Source organism: Herpailurus yagouaroundi, unplaced genomic scaffold (genome assembly GCF_014898765.1).
Source record: "Herpailurus yagouaroundi ecotype Mexico unplaced genomic scaffold, PumYag 221, whole genome shotgun sequence".
Classification (NCBI taxonomy): Eukaryota; Metazoa; Chordata; class Mammalia; order Carnivora; family Felidae; genus Herpailurus; species Herpailurus yagouaroundi.
This window is the reverse complement of record NW_024412452.1, coordinates 14,613,166-14,636,307: the sequence shown is the minus strand read 5'-3', so window position 1 is coordinate 14,636,307 and position 23,142 is coordinate 14,613,166. Positions and strand designations below refer to the sequence as shown.

Below are 23,142 nucleotides of genomic sequence, written 5' to 3'. Positions count from 1 at the left end.
ATATTCTCATCAAATCTAAGAAATAAGCAGTGTGGGTTCTTACAACACATGGACCTCTCTGCCTTTCTTCTGCTTCTTCCGAGTACAGAGTACCTTCCATCTTTCCTATCCCCTCCCCCGCCAGTTCCGTGACTCTGGCTCCTGAGCTCTGTAACTGGCACAGGTTGAATTTGTGTCTCAGCAAACTTACAAATTACTGCATGTAATGGATTTTGGGGATCATTTATAAATAATTGAAATCATGAACGTTAAATTCTTGAATGCCAAAAGTCTACTGAGTATCAATATTTCATGAAGTTCCATAAAGAACACTATGAATTCCAGCTTTTGTGCCTCTTCAAATATATTTGAGAACACCTGATCCATAGTATTGATATCTGTGTCTTTATCACTCCTTTTTCTTTTAGAATAAATTATCATGTTAAACTTATTCTTTGTGAAGATTTAAGAAACAGTAGGGACAGTTGAAATAATGTTAAACATTTTATATCTTATATTTCATTTTCTTTGGTTTGTTTTTTATTTTTTAAATGGCAAAAAATACAGGCTATTGTCAAAAAATAGAATGTCAGAGCATGTGGAGTATAAAGTGAAAATCTTGATTTGCCTTATCCTTCAGTCCCATTGGCCTTACTAATATTTTGGTTTGTATCCTTCTAAACCTTTTATTTTGATTTGTACAAGTAAGTATACACATAGGTATATAGGGTTTTTTTTAAAGCTAAATGGAATCATAATATATATGTATATATATATGTGTGTGTGTGTGTGTGTGTGTGTACATATATTTAATTTTTAATTTAAAAATCCTTAGATACATATATAGAGAGATCTATTCATTTTCCACCTCTGCACGGTGTTTCATGGTAAAAATGGATTCTAATTTATTTAACTACTTCCCCAGTTGTGTCCTTTTTTTTCCCTATCATGACTGACAGGATGTTGAGTGGGATTTTTTCCCCTCTATCATCTGAGAACTGCTGCTGAGGCCCAGAGCTGGGGACAAAAGTACTAAGTGTAGGTATCTCATGTTTGAAAGGAGCCCCCAGCAGTGGTAGCCAGGCCTTTCCTTGTGAAGCTTATTGAAAGATTTGAGAAGTGTTCACTACCCAACCCCCAGGCTTTATACAAACAGAACTGAAAGGCCAGAAAATTTTAAGATTTAGGGAGTGCTGTGTTTGTAGGGAGACGTTATGTTCTCTCTTTTGAAAACCCAAAGTGCAAGAGAATTCATTGTGGAATTTAGAGATGCCAACAGGGAATAAGAGACTGGCATTTTATTGAACATCTGCTAACCTGCCCTACTTCTACTTAAACGGGGAGAAAGAAAATTGGTGAGTTGACCCAGTGGGGAACTGCCAAGTGGGGAGGTGGGGCAGGATTGCCCCATTCCCACCCCAGAGTTCTAGTCCCTGGCATTTGTCAGTTGGTCCTATACTGGAGGGAGAGGAGATTGGGTTGTAACTGAGCAGCTTGGGAGAAAAGAGTGTGTGTTATAGACAGGTGTGGCATGAATGCCACCAGCTGAGGGTCAGCTCCAAGAGGTACCCAAACAATTGCCTTTCCCATGGGTTATTTATTATTATACAAGAAACATAAGAACTAGGTTCCTTTTGCAAGGTCTTTAGTCCGTTTGGATTGCATTTTAAAGTTACATACTATGTTTCTTAAAAAAGAAAAGACTATCAAAACATTTAAGTAATTAGTCCCAAAAAAGTCATGCTAATTAGTATCTTCGCAGGAAATTTGAGCCATTGGCTATTAAGAATATTAAAACCAGCTTTCTCCAGATGGCAGGCCAGCATACATGAGTCCTTAGTTATAAATTGGTGTGAACCTTCATATATACCTGTTGTGTTGTCATCACATCCTAGAAGTGGTTACCAGCAAGACCGAAGTTTATCTGACAATGTTTCCACTCCACAGGATGTATAAGTAATTAAAAAGTTGTTTTTAATAGGATATGACTAGGTTTAATGTTCCTGGTGGTAAGTACAGATTAAAAAGGTTCTGCAGTGCTAATGAGACTATTTACTTGGTTCAAAACACCCTTTGGTTAAACTGAAACTTGTTCAGACCACTTCAAGGGAGTCATATTTATTTTCTGAGTCTTTCATGACACACCTTCATACCAATTTTTCTGTGAGGGAGGAGCAGTTTTATTTTAGCTAAAGGAAAAAAGTCATGATTATATTTAGAGGGCAGAAATAAAGTATTGCAATAACTTAGAAATTATAAAGACAGTTCAAGTTAAGAGCATGACACATTATTGAATGGGGAATTTAAAAGACTAGTAGTTTTGGGGGGAAAGATTATATTCAATTGGAAGCAAAGTTGTATTCTCTTATGTTTCATTTGTATTTTTCTGGTTATTTTTAAGTGAATGTTTGACATAATTGTAAAGGTTTGATACAGCTGTATATTCCTTTTCTAATAACTGTAGATTGTTTTAAAGCTACCAAATTAGAGACATGGAAAACAGCATTTTAAATAATTTTAAAATGTGAATCTTGAAGTTTAAAAAATATAATATTGAATGAATCTTGCAATTTCATGCCTTTTATTAAGTTTACATATTTCTTTTAAAGTACGTTTCATTTATTTCTAGTGTCTTCTTTCTGATTTACCTTGTAGGAAATGCCGCAGTCATCTTCTGCAATCATATTAAATAATGCAGAAGTAAATAATAAGAAGGCTAATACACAGAGAAGTGAAATCCCAATAGAGGAATGTGGTAAGGTTCCTGAACATAAGATTATTATGAAAGGAACACGAGATAAAGAAGGCAAGATGATGGACTGTTCTGAGGGTTACTTGACTGCCCAGGACAAGTCCTTCCACGAGGAGTCTCAAGGATCTCCTCCTGAGTCCAGTTCTGATCTCTCCAATCCTGAAACTTTGCATGCAAAGGCAACTGATTCAGTTCCACAAGGTTCTGAAGAAAACAAGATCAAGAGGACATCCTGTATGTATGGGGCAAACTGCTACAGGTAAAATGAAATTACAGGTAGCACGAAATTCTGTTGTTTCCATAGCATGTAGCTATGTGGTACATGTGTGTTAAAAGCCTAATAAAATACATTGGCCTAAAGGTTAGGAGCTTTATCATGTTTCTACTGGTTTGCACTGTCTCAGTATTCATTCCTGCAAATCCTGCTAGAGACTTTCAAGATACTGTGAGGGAATTAAATGTTTCATATGTAGACATGCTGATTAATGCAAGGACATGAACTAGGTAGTCCAGACTTGAGAATTTAATCACCCAGACCTAAACACATGCTTATGTAATGTCTTATTTAGATATTAGAAAGATGACTTCATAAACAGTTGTAGTATATAATGTAACTATCAAGAGAATTGTAAGTTGTGTTTAAGGCATTCTGCTGGTGCTTTTTTCTTTATATTTTTCTACTTGTGTTTGTGAATCACCATGATACTTTGTTTTGGGACCAGGAGAGCTCTGTACCGAGTAGATGTCATGAGTTTTGTTTTTAACAATGTAGCTCATTGATTCAATTTCTGGAATAATTAGATGTGTATTGCTTGGTTTCCTGCCATATCTTACAAATTATTTTTTGTAGTATATCTAGAACTCTAGTATACCCTATTAATTATTTTTTCTGTATATTTGCCACCCTCCTAGGAAGAATCCTGTCCATTTTCAACACTTCAGTCACCCTGGAGATAGTGATTATGGAGGCATACAAGTCATGTGTCAAGATGAGGCTGATGAGCGGCCTGAATGTCCCTATGGAGCATCTTGCTATAGGTATGTACACTTGAAATGTTAGCTGTATTCCTTTTCTCCTTAATCTCTGTTCTATGTTCAGAAGCAATTGCAGGCAACTTCTCACTTCAAGCCTTTTACTCTTTAAACGTCCATAGATAGCAGCTTTTCATTTTGTTCAAAAGTAGGATTATAATGTTTCTTTTAGATAAACATAAATTGTTGAAGTTATTAACCTTGTAAGTGCCTGAATTTGTTCCTCATTTCTTACTTTCCAAAATGCAAATCAGGTAATTGAAAAGCTGTCGATGCTTCCCCATTGTACACTCTATCCAGACTCCTTAGTGTGACATAAATCAATTCAGGATGTTATCTCTGCCTTCCTCAACTCCTGCCACTCCACCATTCTTGCCAACACAGGAAACTCGATCCTCATAGAAGAGTGCCTTCTCCTCTTTCCTTTCATAGCATCTTTTGCCTGTCTGTGTCATGCACAGTAGAATTTACCTTATGAGATTGCATTTGTTTCTTTACTGGAATGGCATCTCCTCCAGACAATTAAGTTTCTCAACAGGAAGGACTATTTTATCCTTGTGTCTGCAACTTTGTTTAATGAATGAATGAACTAGAAATAAATCAAAATACCAAAGAAAGTAGTAGTGATTCCAATCTTAGAGAGCTTTAATTCCAAACAGCTATCTTTCTTAGATAAATTTGGAACAGTTTACAGAACCTACTGTTCTATTTGAAGTTGTTACTGTTTCTATGATTGTGGTTTTCAGTTGGAATGCAGGATAATCCTCTGAGGCTAGAAAGAAAAATCAGAAAGCTTATGCCTTATTATTTGAAAATTGCTTTGTTTCATTCCAGCAGAACATCTTGCAGACCTCTGCATATGCAGGTGACATATTTATGAAGAGGGGCATTGCAGGCATTGATAAAAGTATGACAGTTTAAAATTAATTTTATTGCGATAAGGGTATCTATTTAGAGAGAGAAAATTGGAATCCTAATTCACACCATAGTCAAAAACTGGATTCCAGATGGATCATAGAACTAAAATGTGAAAGAAAAAAACAATAAAGCTTTAAAGATATGTGTAAGAACATTATTTCATAGTCCCAGACTAGGAATTGTTTTCTAGAACAAGATAAAAAAGCAATAACTAAAATGGAAGACATTTAATTATTTGACTACATTAAAATTAAGATTTTTTTATACATCAGTAGACACTATTAAGTGAAGATAAGCTACAAAATGAGAAAAAAAAATTGCAACCACATAATTGATAGTTGGTGTATATCCAGAGTACAGAAAGAGGACTTAACCAATTGCTATTGTTTTTCTCTTAGTGACATGTACAGGCTTTTTGTCCAAAAGGAAATCCAAATAGTGAATAAACTTATGAAAAAGTACTCAGTATCATTATTAATTAGGGAAATTTCACACAAGCATGTACACACATGTGCATACATGCACACACAGACACACACACACACCCTTGAAGTAACTAATTCCTTGCTCCCTTTTATTCATTCCACAGATATTTCCCAAAGAATCATTAAATGCCAAGTACTGATGAAACAGTGTTGAGTGAGATTACTTGTAGAAGAAATGTGTGTCTGTCTGTCTGACTATCTATCTTTAGAATAAAATACCTTTCACAGCTCATGGTGCCATGGTGATATTCCTTTTCCTTTTTAGGGAACTTTAGGGAATATTTTAGGGAACTTTTGTAATATAGAATTTTATTCATATCCATAAGTGGGGGAAATGTAGAACAAGTAGAACAAGTTCCAATGAAGCCATAATTTATTTTCAAGTATTCGCCAATATTGTTGCATCTATACTTCCCTCTCCTCCACCTGCTATCCCTACCTCTAGATTATTTTGAAGTAAATCCTTGATGTTGTATCTTTTCATCCCATTTTATTCATAGGTATCTTAGGGTATATCACTAAAAGATAAAGACTTTCTAAAAATATACTACAACACCATTATTAAATAAATATCACTTAGATCCTATCAGTTATCCCAGTTGTCTTATAGTCTCTCTCTCTCTCTCTCTCTCTCTCTCCCCCTTTTTTTTTCTTCTTTGATTTAGGAGCTAGTTAAGGTCCATATATGGCAAAAGGCAGCCGTGTTTCTTAAGTTATTTAATCAGTAGGTTCCTCTTCCTTTTTTTTCCTTGAATGTATTTGTTGAAGAAAGCTAACCATTTTTTCTTAGGAGTGTCTGATTGTCTGGATTTTGCTGACTGCATTACCAAATTGTCATTTATTATGTTTTCCTGTAATTCCTAATAATTGGTATTTAGAGCTAGAGACTTGATCAGATATCAGTTCTAAAAATTGTAAAAGTTGCCTGGTCCTATGAATATCATGTCCCTCTTAGTCTCTAAACTGCTTCTTGCTATAAAGTCTCCTTTGTCTAATACTTACAAATGTTTAGGGGTTGCTCTTGATATACTATTATTAATTTATAATTTAGTTTTGTTGTGGTCATACATTTTTTAGAATTTATAATGTATTGAAATTTGGTTTTGGCTCAGCATATGGTCTGTTTTTGTTGAACATATGTGCACTTATATATGCTGTGATTTGGGGGAGTAAGGTTCTGTAAGTGTCAATTTGGACAGGTAGTTATAGTGTTGTTCATGTATTTATTATCTTTGCTGATTTTTTTCTGTAGTTGTTCTATCAGTTACTGAGAAAAGGATGTGAGAATCTCCACTGTAATTGTGGGTTTGTCTATTTCTTCTCTTAATTCTGTCAGTTTTAATTAACGTACCACCTGTGGTCTGTCCTCAGTGGAAAAGCCATAAAAATGGGAAACTCACTCAAGCTGCTTCCTTTTTCCATGTATTGACTCCCCTCTGCTTTTGGTAGCTTCCCATTGCCTTAAGATTATGGTTTGTTTGTTTGTTTTTTTAAGGTTATTTATTTAATTTTGGAGAGAGAGACAGAAAGAGAGAGAGCACGAGCAAGTGAGGGAAAGGAAGAGAGAGGGGGAAAAAGAGAATTCCAAGCAGGCTCCATGCTGTCAGCACAGAGCCCGACATGGGGCTCGAACCCATGAACCATGAGATCATGACCTGAACTGAATTAAGAGTCGGACACTTAATTAACCAAACCACCCAGGCACCCCAAGATTATTGTTTTTATATTTTTAACAGAGTATAATTGTTACCTGCGGGAGGTTTAGTCTGATATGATCTCCTCTGTCATTACCAGAAGTAGAACTTCTATTTTGTGTAATATAATATAGCCACTCCAGCTTTCATTGCTTAGTGTTTGTGTGATGTCATTTGTCATCCTTCTACTTTCAACCTGTGTCCTTATGTTTATTTACTTTTTATTTTATTTCATTTTTAAAAAAATTTTTAATGTTTATTTATTTTTGAGAGACAGAGAGAGACAGAGCACGTGCAGAGAAGGGGCAGAGAGAGAGGGAGACACAGAATCAGAAACAGGCTCCAGGCTCTGAGCTGTCAGCACAGAGCCCAACACGGGGCTTGAACTCACGAACTGTGAGATCATGACCTGAGCCAAAGTCGGACACCTAACCAACTGAGCCACCCAGGTGCCCCCCTCTGTCCTTATATTTAAAGCCTGTCTCTTGCAAATGACATATAATTGGTTCACTGGTTTTATTTTTAATCCAGTCTGACAGTCTGCTTTTTCAGTGGATTGCTAGTCCAATTACATTGAATACAGTTGCTGTGTGTGTGTGTGTGTGTGTGTGTGTGTGTGTGTGTGTGAGTGTGTGTTTTGAGAGAGAGAGAGAACACGCAAACAGGGGAGGGGCAGAGGGGGAGGGAGACAGAGACTCAAGCAGGCTCCACACCCAGGGCAGAGCCCAACACATGGCTCAGTCACACAACAGTGAGATCATGACCTGAGCCCAAATCAAGACTCAGACGCTTAACTGACTGAGCCATCCAGGTGCCCCTAATTATAGATATTTTTAAGTTTAATTTTATCATTTCACTATTTGTTTTCTACTTGTCCCACATGTTCCTTGTTCCTTTATTCTTTTCCTGACCTCTTTTGGATTGATCGTTTTTCATTCCATTTTTTTTCCTCCATTAACTTTTTAGTTATATATTCTTTTTTTCTTTCTTCATTAGTTACATTTGATTTTAATAAGCATCATTGACTTATTACAATCTACTATACAGTTGGTTCTTTTACCACTTCCCAAAGAGAACAGTAATCCTACGAGTCAATTTAAGTTCATTTACTTTCTCTTTTGCCCTTTTTGAAAAAATATTGCTGTCATATATTTCCACCTCTACATGTGTCAACTTGTAAGGCATTGCTATTATTTTCTTAAGTTTTAAGCATTAGCATTCACTTCCATTTATTGACGTATTTATCATTTTGGGTAGCCTTCATTTATTTCTGAAGTTTTATCCTTTTATCTGGGCCAATTTTCTTAGTCGTAGGAACTTCTTTTCATATTTCTTTAGTGAAAATCTTATGGAAGAAGATTCTTTCAGCTTTGATGGGTCTGAAAATGTCCTGATTGATTGATTGTTTGATTGATGACTCTTCACTGGGTGTAGAATTTGAGCTTGACAGTTTTGTTTTCTTTCAGCACTTTGAAGATGTTGTTCCATTGACTCTTGCATCCATAGCTTCTGTTAAAAGTTGATCAAGAGTCACATGTTCTACTGACTGAGCCACCCAGGTTCCCTTCATTGCTTTTACTTTCAACAGTTTAATGTGTTTCTAGATATGATTTTTTTTTACATTTATCCTATTTGGGGTTCACTGAACTTTTTTTTTTTTTTTTAATTTTTTTTTTTTTTCAACGTTTATTTATTTTTGGGACAGAGAGAGAGACAGAGCATGAACGGGGGAGGGGCAGAGAGAGAGGGAGACACAGAATCGGAAACAGGCTCCAGGCTCTGAGCCATCAGCCCAGAGCCTGACGCGGGGCTCGAACTCACGGACCGCGAGATCGTGACCTGGCTGAAGTCGGACGCTTAACCGACTGCGCCACCCAGGCGCCCCTCACTGAACTTTTTTGAAGGTTGATGTCTTTGTTAGTTTGAGGAGATTACTTAGCTGTTACCTAGTTTCTCAGATATTACTCTGCCCCATTCTCTGTCTTGTCTCATTCTTCTACTCTAATTAAGCATGCCCCATATGTCTCTTATACATTGTTTTATTATTTCCATTCTTTTTTTTTTTTTTTACACTTCTGTGCTTCAGATTGGATATTTGCTATTGATTGTCTTAGAGTTTAGTAATTCTCTCTTCTCTTGTGTCTAGTCTGCTAATAAACCTATGCAAAAAGTTCATATTTGCAGATATTGCATTTTGTGCATGTTATCTTTCATCAGTGAGGGCCCCCCTCTGTTTGGGTAGGAGCTAGTCATCTCTGTCCAGTTAGGGATTTAGATAAGTAATACTTAGGTTGATATTTTAATAAAACTCAGTCTGCCTTTGGTTTGTCCCTGTTCCTTTGGCATAACTTTTCTAGACTTTTGATGGAAAAGCAGGTTTCTGTCTTCTCAGCTCTGAAACTTCCCTTTGGAGATTTTGAGCTTAGCCACTTAGGCTACCACCACCCCATGCATCCTAAATTCTGACATGTTTCTTGAGGGGAGACTAGTTATGTGTTTGTTGCCAATCCCTTCTCCCTAGTGGGACTTTATCTGTGAAGCACAACATGAATTAGAGATTTCATTCTGCCTTTTTGAAGTTTCAGACACAGAACTTAAACCTCTCATACTTCCCAGGAACTTAGGAAATGTTTCTTAGGAAGAATCAGCCTTGGGGCGGCTGGGTGGCTCAATCGGTTAAGCGTCCGACTTTGGCTCAGATCATGATCTCACACTCTGTGAGTTCGAGCCCTGCGTCAGGCTCTGTGCTGACAGCCCAGAGCCTGCTTCGGATTCTGTGTCTCCTTCTCTCTCTGCCCCTCCCCAGCTTGTGCTCTGTCTCTCTGTGTCTCTCAAAAAAAAAAAAAAATGTTTATTTATTATTTAAAGAATAAATGATTCTTTTTTTTTTTTTTTTTAAAGAAAGAATCAGCCTTGTGTTTGGGGTTCTTTTAGTTTTCAAGGTGTCATGACAACCCTGTGAGACCATGAAAAGCTCTACTCGTTTATCTTCTCTCAACTAGAGTTCCTCCAGGTGACTCAAATCTTATTATTCAGCCCACACTAAGAATTGGTAAAGACCTCTAGGGAAGAAAACAGCCAGTGATTGTCAGATAACCTTGGAAGGGTTTTTTCTCTGTGGAATTTAAATAGTCCAAAATTCTCATTGGTCCCACAGTTCCCTCATAAAAATAATTTTTATAATCAGTTTTTTCCTACTTCTTAAGAGTATTGGCCTGTGATGATGTTCTATATCCTTCTCAAAATCCAAATGTGCCTATTCTTGAGAAGAATGAACATAAAATGCAAAACCTTCTTAAAAATAATCAATGTCAAATACTGTCAAAAATAGTGTCAAAAATTGCTGCCTTCATGTCATCGGTCTCTTTAAGAGAGGTCAGAGGAGAGAGTAGTCAAGAGAAAATACTCCAATGCCAGTAATCCACATATGCTAATAGAAACTTTCAGATCTATGTCTAAATACATTTATATATTCACAGAGTGTATTTTTTTCATCTGTTGAGCTGCTTGGTGTCTTGATCTAACTTAGAGATAAAAATCTGAAGATTTTTTTTTCCCTTGTTAATTTTAATTACAGTACAGAGAGACTCTTGGAGAATGTTAGATCTGATTGCTTACTCTGACTACTATTTTACAAATAAGGGAATGGGAACTAAGAAAGGTTAAGTGAGTTACCTAAGACTCCAAAGCCAGTGAGATCAAAACCAAGTTTCTTTCTTCTCTCCTCTGCTCCAGCATTTCTCTTGGCATGGCCTGACTCCACCACTGTAATGCATAGCGTTCTAAAGTTTTAAGTAGACTCCACACCCAGCACATGACTTGAACTCACAACCCTGAGATCAAGACCTGAGCTGAGACCAAGAGTCGAACGCTTAACCAATTGAGCCACCCAGGAGCCCCAGTAGTGGTTATGTTTTATTCAAATGGCAGAGTATTATTTTGGACTTGGAAGAAAGAACTCCAGATAAGGTACTTTGAAGAAATTGTAAGTTTTTTGGATCAACGAAAATTTTTTGGATCACGCCTAGTTACTGAAGCATGATATATATTTATATATTTTTTCTGGTCACATTATTACTATTAGGCAAAAAGCACGATGTAGTAAATATGTCATTTATCATAATATGACATCACTTTAGTTTTGCAATTTACTCTTTAACAGTCTTGATTTTCAAGAGTGTATCATTGTTAAGCTGTATACCATTTAGTGCTATTAAAAATGATTAAAGAAGACAATTAGGTAATACAAACAAATTTTATTTAACACTTCATGAAGCAGATGGTCTCCATTCAGAGAACTGCAAAATGGGTTGGAAGGTGGGAAGCTTTTAGAGGATAAAGAATAAAGAACAAGGAAGAGAAAAATTGGAAATATCTGATTGGCTGGGGCCACTTAGTCAACCTTATTTGAGGTAAGAAGAAACAAGGAAATAATTATAGAGCCCAGACAGAGTTGGTATGGCATTTGGGGATTGGCAGACTGGATATATTGTGTTTCTGGTCAAGCAGAACATTTATAGAGACATGAGCATTATCTAAATGTTGTTTTGCTGATGTGATACCTCAGGCAGGAGCGGCACCGTCTCAGGGCTCCTTACTTTTACAATGCTGGAATAGAAGCCTACTGTATCAGAATGATAAAATGTTCTAATTTAGTTTGCTTGAAAGCAAGTTTTTATGTAAATGCGTGCTAGATTTTTTCCTAGAGCCACAGAAGAAAAATATTGAAGTCTCACAGATCATAAAATAACCCACAAAAATCAGCCAGAAATTATTACATTTAGAAAATTATATATGTATGTTTTCTGAAAGTAGAGCTGTGATAAGCCTACATTTGGGAGATGAAATTTACAAGCTGAAACATCTTTGTTTGCTTTTTAATCTTTGAAAATTTGCCTTCACAAAACAGGATAAGAATTATCCTCAAGTAAAAACAATCAGTCTCTCAAGTGAAATACTAGGTTGATTTTTTTTTCTTTTTGCTTTCTAGTTTTTCCTTCTAATTCCTTGAATGTGTGCAAGTCAGTTTCTCTTTTTTATATATTCAACTGCATACAATACACTAAATAATCTTAGTGTATAAGACTAAATAATATTAGTCTTATAATATTATGTCAGCTACCTAAAGTTATATGGTATTGTATTGTATTGCTAAGTATTGTCTGCAGCCAAAGTTTTTATCATGATAGAGCAAATATGAAAACACCAAAATGTACATATATGGGTATATGTCATTTTCAACCATTTCTATCCCATGAGTAAAACAGAAAAACCAGTATGAATCACATATTAAATGCATACTACAGTAAAAATAAAGATTCCTAAAGCCTATATAAGAGGTTGATGTTTAAAAAAAGATATAGGGGCCCCTGGGTGGCTCAGTTAAGTGTTCGCCTTTTGATTTGGGCTCAGGTCATGAGCTCATGGTTCGTGAGTTGAGGCCCTGCATCAGGCTTTAGATAGTACAGAGCCTGCTTGGGATTCTCTCTCTCTCTCTCTCCCTCTCTCTCTGCCCCTTCCCTACTCCTGTGCTCTCTCTTGCTCTCTCTCTCAAAATAAACACACTTTAATAAATAGATAATTTAAAAAGATAATTATTAAATTTTACTCTTTTCTAGACAACAGGCATTACTAAAATTTTGTTTGACATTCTACTTTTTTAAACCTCACAAAAAGAACTAGTTGATGTTGTTTTAAGTATCTTGCCCATTTAATCTGATTTATTCCTTTTGAGCTGTTTACTATAGTCTGTCAGAAGACTTGCTCAGTTTAATGTTTTTCATTAGGTTAAGGTACTTGTCTGAATTAGAACATTAGATACTTAATATCTAATATAACCTAGTGATTGCTGCGTCTGCCTCTGACACATTCATTTCCTCTGGTGTGTAATAGGATTTAATGCAGTGCATTATTCCTGTTCTCGTTTGTTAAATTAAGCACTAACCTTACACACACACACACACAAACACACACACCCAAATGAATAGAGTCCATCTTCAGTCAGTTTAGTACAAAAATGTAAAGTGAAACTCACATACATTAACTTAGATTTACAAAACTTAAGGCAGGTATGTATTATGCAAATGAAAAAGTCAGTGCCTTGTTGTTTTTTGGAAGCCAGTGACCTACTTCTAATTTTTTAAATTATAATACCTTCTAAGAGGGATGATGTAAGGAAGTGTATTAGTTATCAACTGTAAGTGTTCTCATTGTAATGAATCTACAACATGATCTCTATAACTGAAAGAACACAGTGTTTTGCAACAAGCATAAATCATTGTTAAAAAAGTATATTTGAGGGGTGCCTGGGTGGTTCAGTCGGTTGAGCATCCGACTTCGGCTCATGTCATGATCTCACAGTTCATGAGTTCAAGCCCCACGTCGGGGCCTGTGCTGACAAGTTGGAGCCTGGTGCCTGCTTTGGATTCTGTGTCTCTCTCTCTCTCTGCCCTTCCCCCACTCACAGTCTGTCTCTGTCCCTCAAAAACAAATAAACGTTAAAAAATAAAATAAATAAAAAAAATTTAAAAAGTATATTTGATAGTAAATTCATTATCTTTTGTTATTTGCTAATCCAAATTTATAGGTATGCTCTAAAATTTCATTCTATCTCCTGTTTTTGAAAAGTGTCCCAAGTTATTGCAATATTATCTTAATTGATCATGTATGCAAACGTATGCTTCAAACCAGGAGATACTGATTTTGGGGAGTTGCTTCATAAAAATTAGGAATGTGTGTTTAGTGCAAATCCATTATTATTTTATTTGAAGCAAAATGAATAGGTTTTAATAAGGAAAAACTCAGTTGTCTGGTAGTTGAGATTTCCAGAATCAATCATGTGAGACCTGTCAATCATTTTTAGTTAATAATCAAAGTTGATAGTGTCTTATCCACTTTTATAGGATCTGCACACAGAGGGAGTAACCTGTTATTGTTTGTGATGCTTGCAGTTCATTAATCATGTGTAAGAATATAATCTTAGAAGAAAGTATCTTAGACTAAATACACTGCTTAGCTGTGCAGTGTTACATAAGACATGGCTATACTTTTTTTTAAACTTCATTTAGAAGTAGCAGTAACCACATCAATTATATTTATATAGCCTTGAAAAAATGTACTGGAATGTCTTCTGTGACTTTGTTTTTCTTGGTCCTTTATTTGAATATGCATCTATTTTCATAATAAGAAGTTTGATTACCTTTGTTATGTTTAGTGTTAATTGCACATATATAAGAATTTCAGAATTCTTTTGGCATAGATAGTCAATTGTAATGATATTCAATTAAGAAATTGGCTACTTTCTATTATCTCATGCTGGTTACTCTCTTTTTTTTATTTAATGAAGACTGTATTTGGTAACTCTTTTTTTTTCCCCTAAATTTTGAGACTTAGATATTTGGTAACATAGGATTCATGTTTTTGCTTTAGGTTTTAAAATAGATTGGTGGCTTTCAAAAATGCAAGATAAATTATTTTGTAATGAAAACAAAAATAATAGTATGATCACTTATTTATTGAGCAAATATTGAGCATCCGATGTACTAGTCACTATTATAGAAGCTGATGTAAAATAGTACTTCAGGTTCATTTAAAACTTTTGGTATTAAGTTACCAAATCTTTGGAAGTAAACAAAAATAAACAGTATTATTCTGTTTTTGTTACTGTTGCCTAGTTAATCTTTAGGTATTGCATACGGTGGAGAGATAATGGGTTTTTAAGTCGGCAGACTTAGGTTGTAGATGGTTATGCTAACTCTGTGGCATAACTTTGCATGTCATTTGATTTTCCTGGGCTTCAACTCCTCATGAAAACATGGAAAACACAGAGGTTGGATCATTTGTATTCTGGGGTCCTGCACTCAGTAGTGGGGTTATCCAGAACACAGAGCAATTTATTCATATTCATAAAGCCAGACCAGTTCTATTCCTGGCTGCTGTTCCTTAACCTTCTTTGCTGTCTCTTCTTTTCCCTACCTGTAATTATCACAGGGCTACAGGGCTTGGTTCTCTGATTGCAGCCCTTCTGTATTCCGTTCTTACTCCTGAGAAGATCTAATTCAATTTAATGACACCAGACTCACACTTTGGTAGTTCAAACTTATTACATCTGAAACAGAACTGTTGATTTTTATCATTAGTAAACAACTCTTCCCCAAGTGTTCACCTGTGTATAAATGACTTCACCATTCACACAGTACTTAGGCCTCAAACCTAAAAGCAGCCTTGATGCTTCTCTTTTCTTCACATGACTCATTCAGTCCATCAGTGGTTTTTGCCATTTCAGCCTTGAAAACATATTAAGACAGTGACCATTTCTTACTTCCCCTACCTCTACTATTTGAGTCATAACCACCATCATCTCTTACCTGAACTACTGCAGTAGCTTCTTAACAGATACTCCTGTTTCTCCTCCTGACCTCCAATAGTTCATTTTCCAAGCAACCAGAGTAATCCTCTAAAATTAAGTCCTGTCATGTTTTCTTACTCAAAATCTCCCAGTACTTTCCCACAAAACTCTTTATCATAGCTTACAAGCCCTTCTCTGACTTCATTTCCTGCTGTTTTCTTTCTCACCCATTCTCTTTGAGCTACACAAATCTGTGGGTTTTTCCAGATATCCTAGTTTGTTTCCTACCTCAGGGCCTTAGCAAATTTACAGGTATTTTCTATTTCCTATTCCTAGAGTGTTCTTCCTTCTGATATGTATCAAATACCAATATCATAAAAAGCAAAAATTTTTTTGGAAAATGTGTATTCTAAAATATAACAGCTCCTGAAACCCAGTGTGGTTATGGGTCTATAGTTTTAGGGGTAGAAATTAAAGATTACCATTAATAATTAATAATAATGAGAAAAAAAACCAACTCAGAGCCTCAGGATTTTGAGGCCTGCTAAGTTACAGAAAATGCCATTTATGAAAAAGATGGATGTAAATCTTTTATGAATGAACTCTAAGTATTTCCATTCATTATTAGGAAAAAGTCCTAGTGGAACTTGGCATTATTCTTGAAAGTTATTTCAGATGCTCAATATGTCCCCATGGAGCTGCACAGAATTGCCACTTAGCCTCAACCCAGGGTTGTATGAAAAAGACATTCTGCTTTGTTATGAAATGACTGATTTTTGAAAATGAGATATGCATAGGTAAGTGTTAGAAAATATTATATAAATGTGAGAAGTATGGGGAAAATATTCAATCATAATAATATGTATTATTGAAAGCCAAATCAGGTATTTAGTATTAATTGGCAATTACTTTTACTAACACATAGAGTTTCCAAACATTGTTGGCTATCTAAAAGCAAAAGTAATTTCTATTTCTTGTTTTTAATTTTTAAAAAATGTTTATTTTTGAGAGAGAGAGAGACAGAGAGAGAGAGAGAGAGAGAGAGAGAGAGAGAGAATGAGTGGGGGAGGGGCAAAGGGAGGGAGACAGAGGATCCAAAGCAGTCTTTGCACTGACAGCAGTGGGCTCAGTGTGGGGCTTGAACTCACAAACTGTGAGATCATGACCTGAGCCAGAACGTCAGGTCGAATAGTCACCCATTAATTTCTTTTTCTATAAAAATAGCTGACACCTGGAATATGCTTAATAGCCTACAAGTGTTTATACATATATATACATATTTAACCCTTGGAACAAACCCGTGTGAGGTAAGCAGTATTATCCCTGCTTTACAGATGAGTAAATGATGGCTTGGTTTATAGGACTTGTCCTGAATCACACAACCAGTAAAAGGTATAGTTCAAATTCAAAATCAGCTCTTTTGATCCTGAAACCTGAACCCTTTTCATAGCAATGCCAGTGATCCAGCATTTAACAAGCCAGGTCAGAACAGGTCCAAGACACATGGCATCCATTTCTTAAGCATTTGTGACTCTGTGTTCCTGTGTTCCTTGCACAGTTGATTGACCAGAGCTAAGTGTCTTATGCTGAGCAGTTGGTATCTCAGGAAACTGATTACAGTGGAGTCTGCTTAATATGATTGTTAGATTTTCATTGTTTCCTGGGGAAGTAATATGAATTGTTAATGGCAGGAAATTCTAACACATTGTAGGCTTAGGTTTGTACAAAAAGGTTCAGTGAGTACTTGGATTATTAACTTTGTGCGAATGTAAAGCAGTTTCAGCACATTGACACAGTTTCCAACCTAATAGAATAAGCATTCTCTGGGATCTTTCCGGCAGAAAAACTGCCTTTCAAAACTGAGGTCTGAAAACATCAGGATCCATCGATTAGGATTTATTTAAAAAAAAAATTAAGTATGAACATGAACTGAAAATCTTATCAGTTTAGAAATTCCTAGAAACTGCTTTTTGTATTCCAACCAATTAGAATTTTAAACTTCGATTTGTATTGCAAATGATTCTTTCACATTCTTTTCAACAATTATTGTCTTAAAATAATTTTTAAGTTTATTTATTTTGAGAGAGCATGCACGTGCATGCGCATCAGTGGGGGAGGGGCGGAGAGAGAGAGGAAGAGAGAGAGAATCCCAAGTAGGCTCTGCACCTTAAGTGAGTGAAGAGCCCGAACGGGGCTCCACGCCATGAATTGTGAGATCATAATCACAGCCAAAATCAACAGTCGGACACTCAACTGACTGAGCCACCCTGGCACCCCTCAACAATGATTTTCTTAAGAAATAATAGTAAAGCTAGCAAAAACAAGTTTCTTTTTTTCTTATAAAATAGAAAAATATAAAATATTCCATCATTTTGGGAACTCATGTAAAAGCTTAATTAAAAAACTTTTTTCAAAGAAAAGAGTTGATTATATTCTAGTAGATAAATTTGTTAAGATTACCGTTGAATGCCACCTTGTAGAAGGTGCTATAAAAGGTATCGAAAGGTATAAGAAAAACTCTGTGGCTTCCAGTGACTGATTTGATGGATGATAGAGATAAAACACACATGTGCACACACACATTTGTGTTGAAAATTTAGATGACAACATAAGAAATTATGTAGTGAGTACCAAACAGTAGATATAGATGACATATTCTAGGGCTGTGTCCCAGTGATTACCGGCATTGCCTTTCTGAGGGAGGTGATTTTAACTTAGGCAATGTATACTTAGAATATTCTTGGCAAAAAGGCTGGGAGCAAGTATCTATCAATGGCAAAGAATCAAAAACTACTTCCCCAGAGTAGAAATGAAGGAAGGGTTGAGCTGCAGATAAAGGTTGGGACTGGGATTATGGGGTACCTTGAAGAAGAAGATAATTTAAGAGTTTAACATTCAGAATACTTATTTTTTTAACATTTAAATTGCTACATAAACAAAACATGTCTAAAATTTGTTTTTATTTTGAGTATGTACTTTTGCATGTGATATACTATCTTTTCTTTCTTGGCTCATTTTCCTCCTGAAGTGTGTCTATTCTGAGAGTTATATTTATCATCAACGAAGAAAATATATTTGGAAATATATCCTAAAGTTCCTAAACAGAAAACTTTTGAACTTATCACAGAGGATAGTTTTTCTTTGTTTTCAAGATAGAGTTTGGCCTCTACATGTGGAAGAGTACCAAATCAACTAGTTGCTTCTGGCCTCCATTGCAGTCTTACACTTGTCTTAAAATAGCAAGTTCTGTGAGAGGGTGGAAACTATTATCAGAGCCTCAAAGAAACATTTCTCTCTCTAAGGCAGATGAAAATCTGTCCATGGAGCTGAAAATCTTTTTTTTGTTTTCTGAGTACAAAGTTTCATAATACATTTTTCTGCTCTTTTTGGAATATGTAAGTATTAAGCTTTTTTTTTTTTTTTTTTTTTTTTAGAAATCTTTCATTCTGAAATGGTTTGCCTAGGTAGTATGTAAGGTTAGATTATGTAGATGGGGTATATGGGTGCAATTATGGATGTGTTTCAGGATAATAGAGAAGACAGGGGGCGCCTGAGTGGTTCAGGGGATTCAGTGTCCAACTCTTGATTTTGGCTCAGGTCGTGATCTCATGGTTTATGGGATCGAGCCCTGCATTGGGCTCCATGCTGATGGCGCAGAGCCTGCTTGGGGTTCTCTCTCTCTCTCCCCCCCTCTCTCTGCCCCTCCCCTGCTTATGCGCTCACTCTCTCTCTCAAAATAAATAAAATAAACTTAAATAAAAAAGATAATAGAGAAGGGGAACCACCTTCTGCAAACTTGAGGTTGAATCACTACCTGCTCCCCACCTGCATCTGCCTTTTAAAAATGTTGTTTTCACTTTCAGTCTATCTGGCATTGACAACTGTTATCAGCAGTCTTTTAACTGGTATTTGGTGCGTAAACTGTACTTGAGTCTCTGTTAAGTCCTTGGTTTCATTTCTGTACTTTTTTTATTTGAGTGTAATTGACACACAATGTTACATTAGTTTCAGGTATACAACCTAGTGATTCAACAAGTTTATATATGCTGACCACAGTGTAGTCGCCATCTGTCACCATCACTCTTACAGTATCATTGACTATATTCCTTATTTTGTGCCATTTATTCACATGACTTGTTCATTCTATAACTGGAAGCTCTCCTTCACCCATTTTTGTCCATCCCCCAGTTCCCTCCCCTCTGGTAACTGTCAGTTTGTTCCTGGTGTTTATAGGTCTGATTCTGATTTTATTTGTTTATTCATTTTTTTTTTTTTTTTTTTTTTATTCCACGTGAGAGTGAAATCATATAGTATTTGTCTTTCTCTGTCTTATTTCACTTAGCATAATACCCTCTAGGGCCATACATGTTATTTATTGCAAATGGCACAATTTCATCCATTTTTATGGCTGTGTAATATTCTGGGGTGTGTGTGTGTGTGTGTGTGTGTGTGTGTGTGTGTGTATACATATATACATATATATGTATATATACATACACACACTACATCTTCCTTATCCATTTGTCTATCGATGGACTCTTAGGTTGCTTCCATATCTTGGCTATTGTAAAGAATGCTGCGGTAAACATATGGTGCATATATCCTTTGGAATTAGTGTTTTTCTTTCTTTGGGTAAATACCCAGTAGTGAAATTATTGGATCATATGGTATTTCTACTTTTAATTTTTTGAGGAACCTCCATACCGTTTTGGAAGAGGCTCTGGTGGCAAACAATTAAGACTGTATTTAACTTTTTAATATTTCTTTTCTTAATTATTAAAGGCAAAGTGGGAAAAGACAGGACTGCTTAAGACCTGAAAAAAAAAATACATTTTAAAAAGAAGGAGAGGAGTTCTTGGGTGGCTCAGTTGGTTGTGTCTGACTCTTGGTTTCGGCTTGGGTTATGATCTTGCAGTTTTGTGGGTTCAAACCCTGTGTCAATCTCTGCACTGATGGCATGGAGCCTGCTTGGGATTCACTGTCTCCTCTGTCTCCCTGCCCCTCCCCTACTTGCACTGTCTCTCTCAAAATAAATAAATAAACTTTTAAAAAATTTTTTTAAAAAAGAAAAAGTTTTAAATCTCAAAAGACCATAAATAGTAACAACAACAACAACAACAACAATGGAGCATCTGTGTAGAGGGTTAACATTTGAAGAATCTCGATGAAGGTATATGGAATTTCAGGGTACTAATCTTGCTACTTTTTAGTATGTTTGATATTTTTTTTCAAAACAAAAAGCTACCAGTGTGTTTAATTTTAACACACACACACACACACACACACACACACACACACACACAGTTTTTAAAAGGTTACCCAAAATAATCTCAGATGACCAACGGTCTTTTTCTAGATTATTGATGAAGAATAATTTTGGTATTAATGTCCCTCATGTGTCTGTTCTTCCTCCCCTGACTTGTCCAGCATTAATTGAATTTTAATTCAGGCTGAATTAAACACATCAGTAAGGAAAGGTCTTCCCACAAATCATCACAGCAGCTTTGTTCATTTGCACTTCTCTTTGCTGCATTTAAGTTGTCCAGTTTATTTCTCTCAACTTTGAAGTTTCTTTTCCATTAAAAGGTCACATTTGGGTTAATTATCCCAAATACACAATCTTTTGTAGAATTTTTTTTCCACTTTTCAAAACTGTTGAGTTATGGCCCTAATTAACTGTGTGGTTGCAATCTTATACTGTATTAAATGCTATCCTAAAAAGAAGAGATATTAGCAATAAGCAATGTCACTGACACTTGACACAGAGACTGACATACAATTAGTGCCCCATGACTATTTCTGGAACCAGTGATGGATGTGTCAATGGCTAACATTAATTACTTACAACTTATTGCGTCCTTAGACTAAGGACTTGCTCCGTATTCTTCATGAATTCTCACAACAACTTCGTATGAGCCGTGCACCTCAGCACATACCTATTGTCAGTGTCCCCCAGCTCTCCCATATTAGCCCACCATAGAGAGGTACTCATCAAGCTGATAATGATGGACCAGTTACTGCTTTGGATTTTGTGCTGCTTGGGCAGTTTATTAGCTAAATGCTATTTTATTCACGTTTAGCTAATAAAATAATAGAAGAGATCATGAGTACGTATAATAAAAAATAGATATCCAAACAGTAGTTTCCGTTTGACTTTGGAATATGTCATATGAATTTCTCAATGCAAATTAACTTTTCTGTATCCTCATAACAACTGGCAATCTTTAGAGATATGACTTAAGTGCTTTGGTCTTTGGATTCAAGAAGAGCCTTAGAAGTATCCTCTTAGACATTACATGCATCCACACATAGACACACATATTTGATACTTTGTGTTCTATGTTTTATACACTACTTTACATTATATTTTTATATATGGTATATGGCATTGACATTTTAGAAATACAGTATTGTATTTTGGGAATATGATATGTTGTATTTTATTTGTCTTATACTGCTTTTCTCTAGTAAGTCTTGAGGTAAAAATTTTGGTTCACCAGGATATCTTTGCATCTGCCCAGCAGATATTTCCCCAGAAATATGCCCAGCATGTAGTAGGCACTTAATAAATGTTGTAATTAAAAAGCAGATGCTTCGTACAACATAGTGACTATAGTTAACAACAATAACAAAAAAGCAAATGCTTTTCAATAAGACACTTATTGGGACCTAATTTTTGTTTGTAGGTTAGTGTTCTAGTTTAATTTAAATAGTCTTTACTAATATTTAGTGATTGGAAAAATCTTATATTTGCCTTTTTTTTTTTTTTTTTTAAGGAAGAATCCCCAGCACAAGATAGAATATAGACATAGTACACATCCAGGTAAGTAATTTTACTTGAGTAAACTAAAAATGAAACTGTCAAATGATTCTCTTGTTGAACCTAGATGTAGTTTCCACTTATGTGAATTTTTTTTTATCTCTGCCTCCATGAATTTGCTGATTTTAATGATTTATCTTAGATGAAAAATAGTGATAAATTTTTTATGTAGCAGAGGTTTTCTACAATCACTGCATAACAATGTATATGTATCCTTGTACATGTACCTGAAAACATGATCTCAAACTAGCCTAAATGGTAATGAGAACTTACTGACTTCTTTAAGTGAAAAATCCAGAAGTAGAGATGGATTTAGATAAGATTTACTGCTTTGACTCATTAGTAATGTCAATATTGTCACCACTGACCCAATATCCTTTCATCATTCTGTCTTGAGAGGCGTCATTATTATCCTAAGACTGGCTCCTGTCCCATCGAAGGAACTATGTGCATCCTTATTCAGCACCCATGTTTATATGTAAGGAGAGATAGAGGATGAATAACTTTAGCTCTCACTGTTCCTACGAAGAATCAGGAAATTCGCTTTTTTTTACTGGTTTAGATCACATTCTTACTCTTGGACCAATCACTATGACCACTGATTAGTTTGTACCATCCCTGGAACCAAGATAGGGTCACTGCAGGGATCCCCAACAGAAACTAAAGTTTTGGAAGAAGGAGAGGGAGGGAGGACAGATACCAGAGAAGCAATGATCAAGTGTCCTTCAGTCCTAGGTACAGCAGTTCTATTTTACTTTCTCTTTCCCCTGCTTCCAAACCCTAATATTTTTTACCTTTAACAGATTCTGGCTTCTTCATATCATTTATATAGTGCAGAGGCCAATTCAGCATACAGTATTTCTGCCCACAGAGTGAGAGAATAAAATGCATACTATACAGGCTATGACCCCATGCACTTGTGTGTGCGTAAACATAACCACCTTGTAACCAAGTGATGAAAATAATGAATTTCACCATAAGAGAATTCCACTTGAAATTTCTCATTGAAACACACTTTCATGCTTTAGTACTCCAGACACAAATAACTCATTTTATCTGAGCTAATAGGGTATAGAGGTTGTATGTTACACTTTTTTTTTTTTTACTGGGGCTAT

General features: G+C 35.7%; 1 protein-coding gene across 2 annotated transcripts in view; it reads left to right on the top strand.

The window, feature by feature from the left end:
- APLF (aprataxin and PNKP like factor) overlaps positions 1–23,142 on the top strand; it is an 85,161-nt gene that overhangs the window by 52,074 nt on the left and 9,945 nt on the right. For both annotated transcript variants that reach the window (XM_040458210.1, XM_040458209.1), the window contains exons 7-9: positions 2,635–2,990; positions 3,644–3,769; positions 21,984–22,030. In XM_040458210.1, coding sequence (XP_040314144.1) covers positions 2,635–2,990; positions 3,644–3,769; positions 21,984–22,030 — 529 coding nt within the window. The remainder of the gene's footprint in view (positions 1–2,634; positions 2,991–3,643; positions 3,770–21,983; positions 22,031–23,142) is intronic.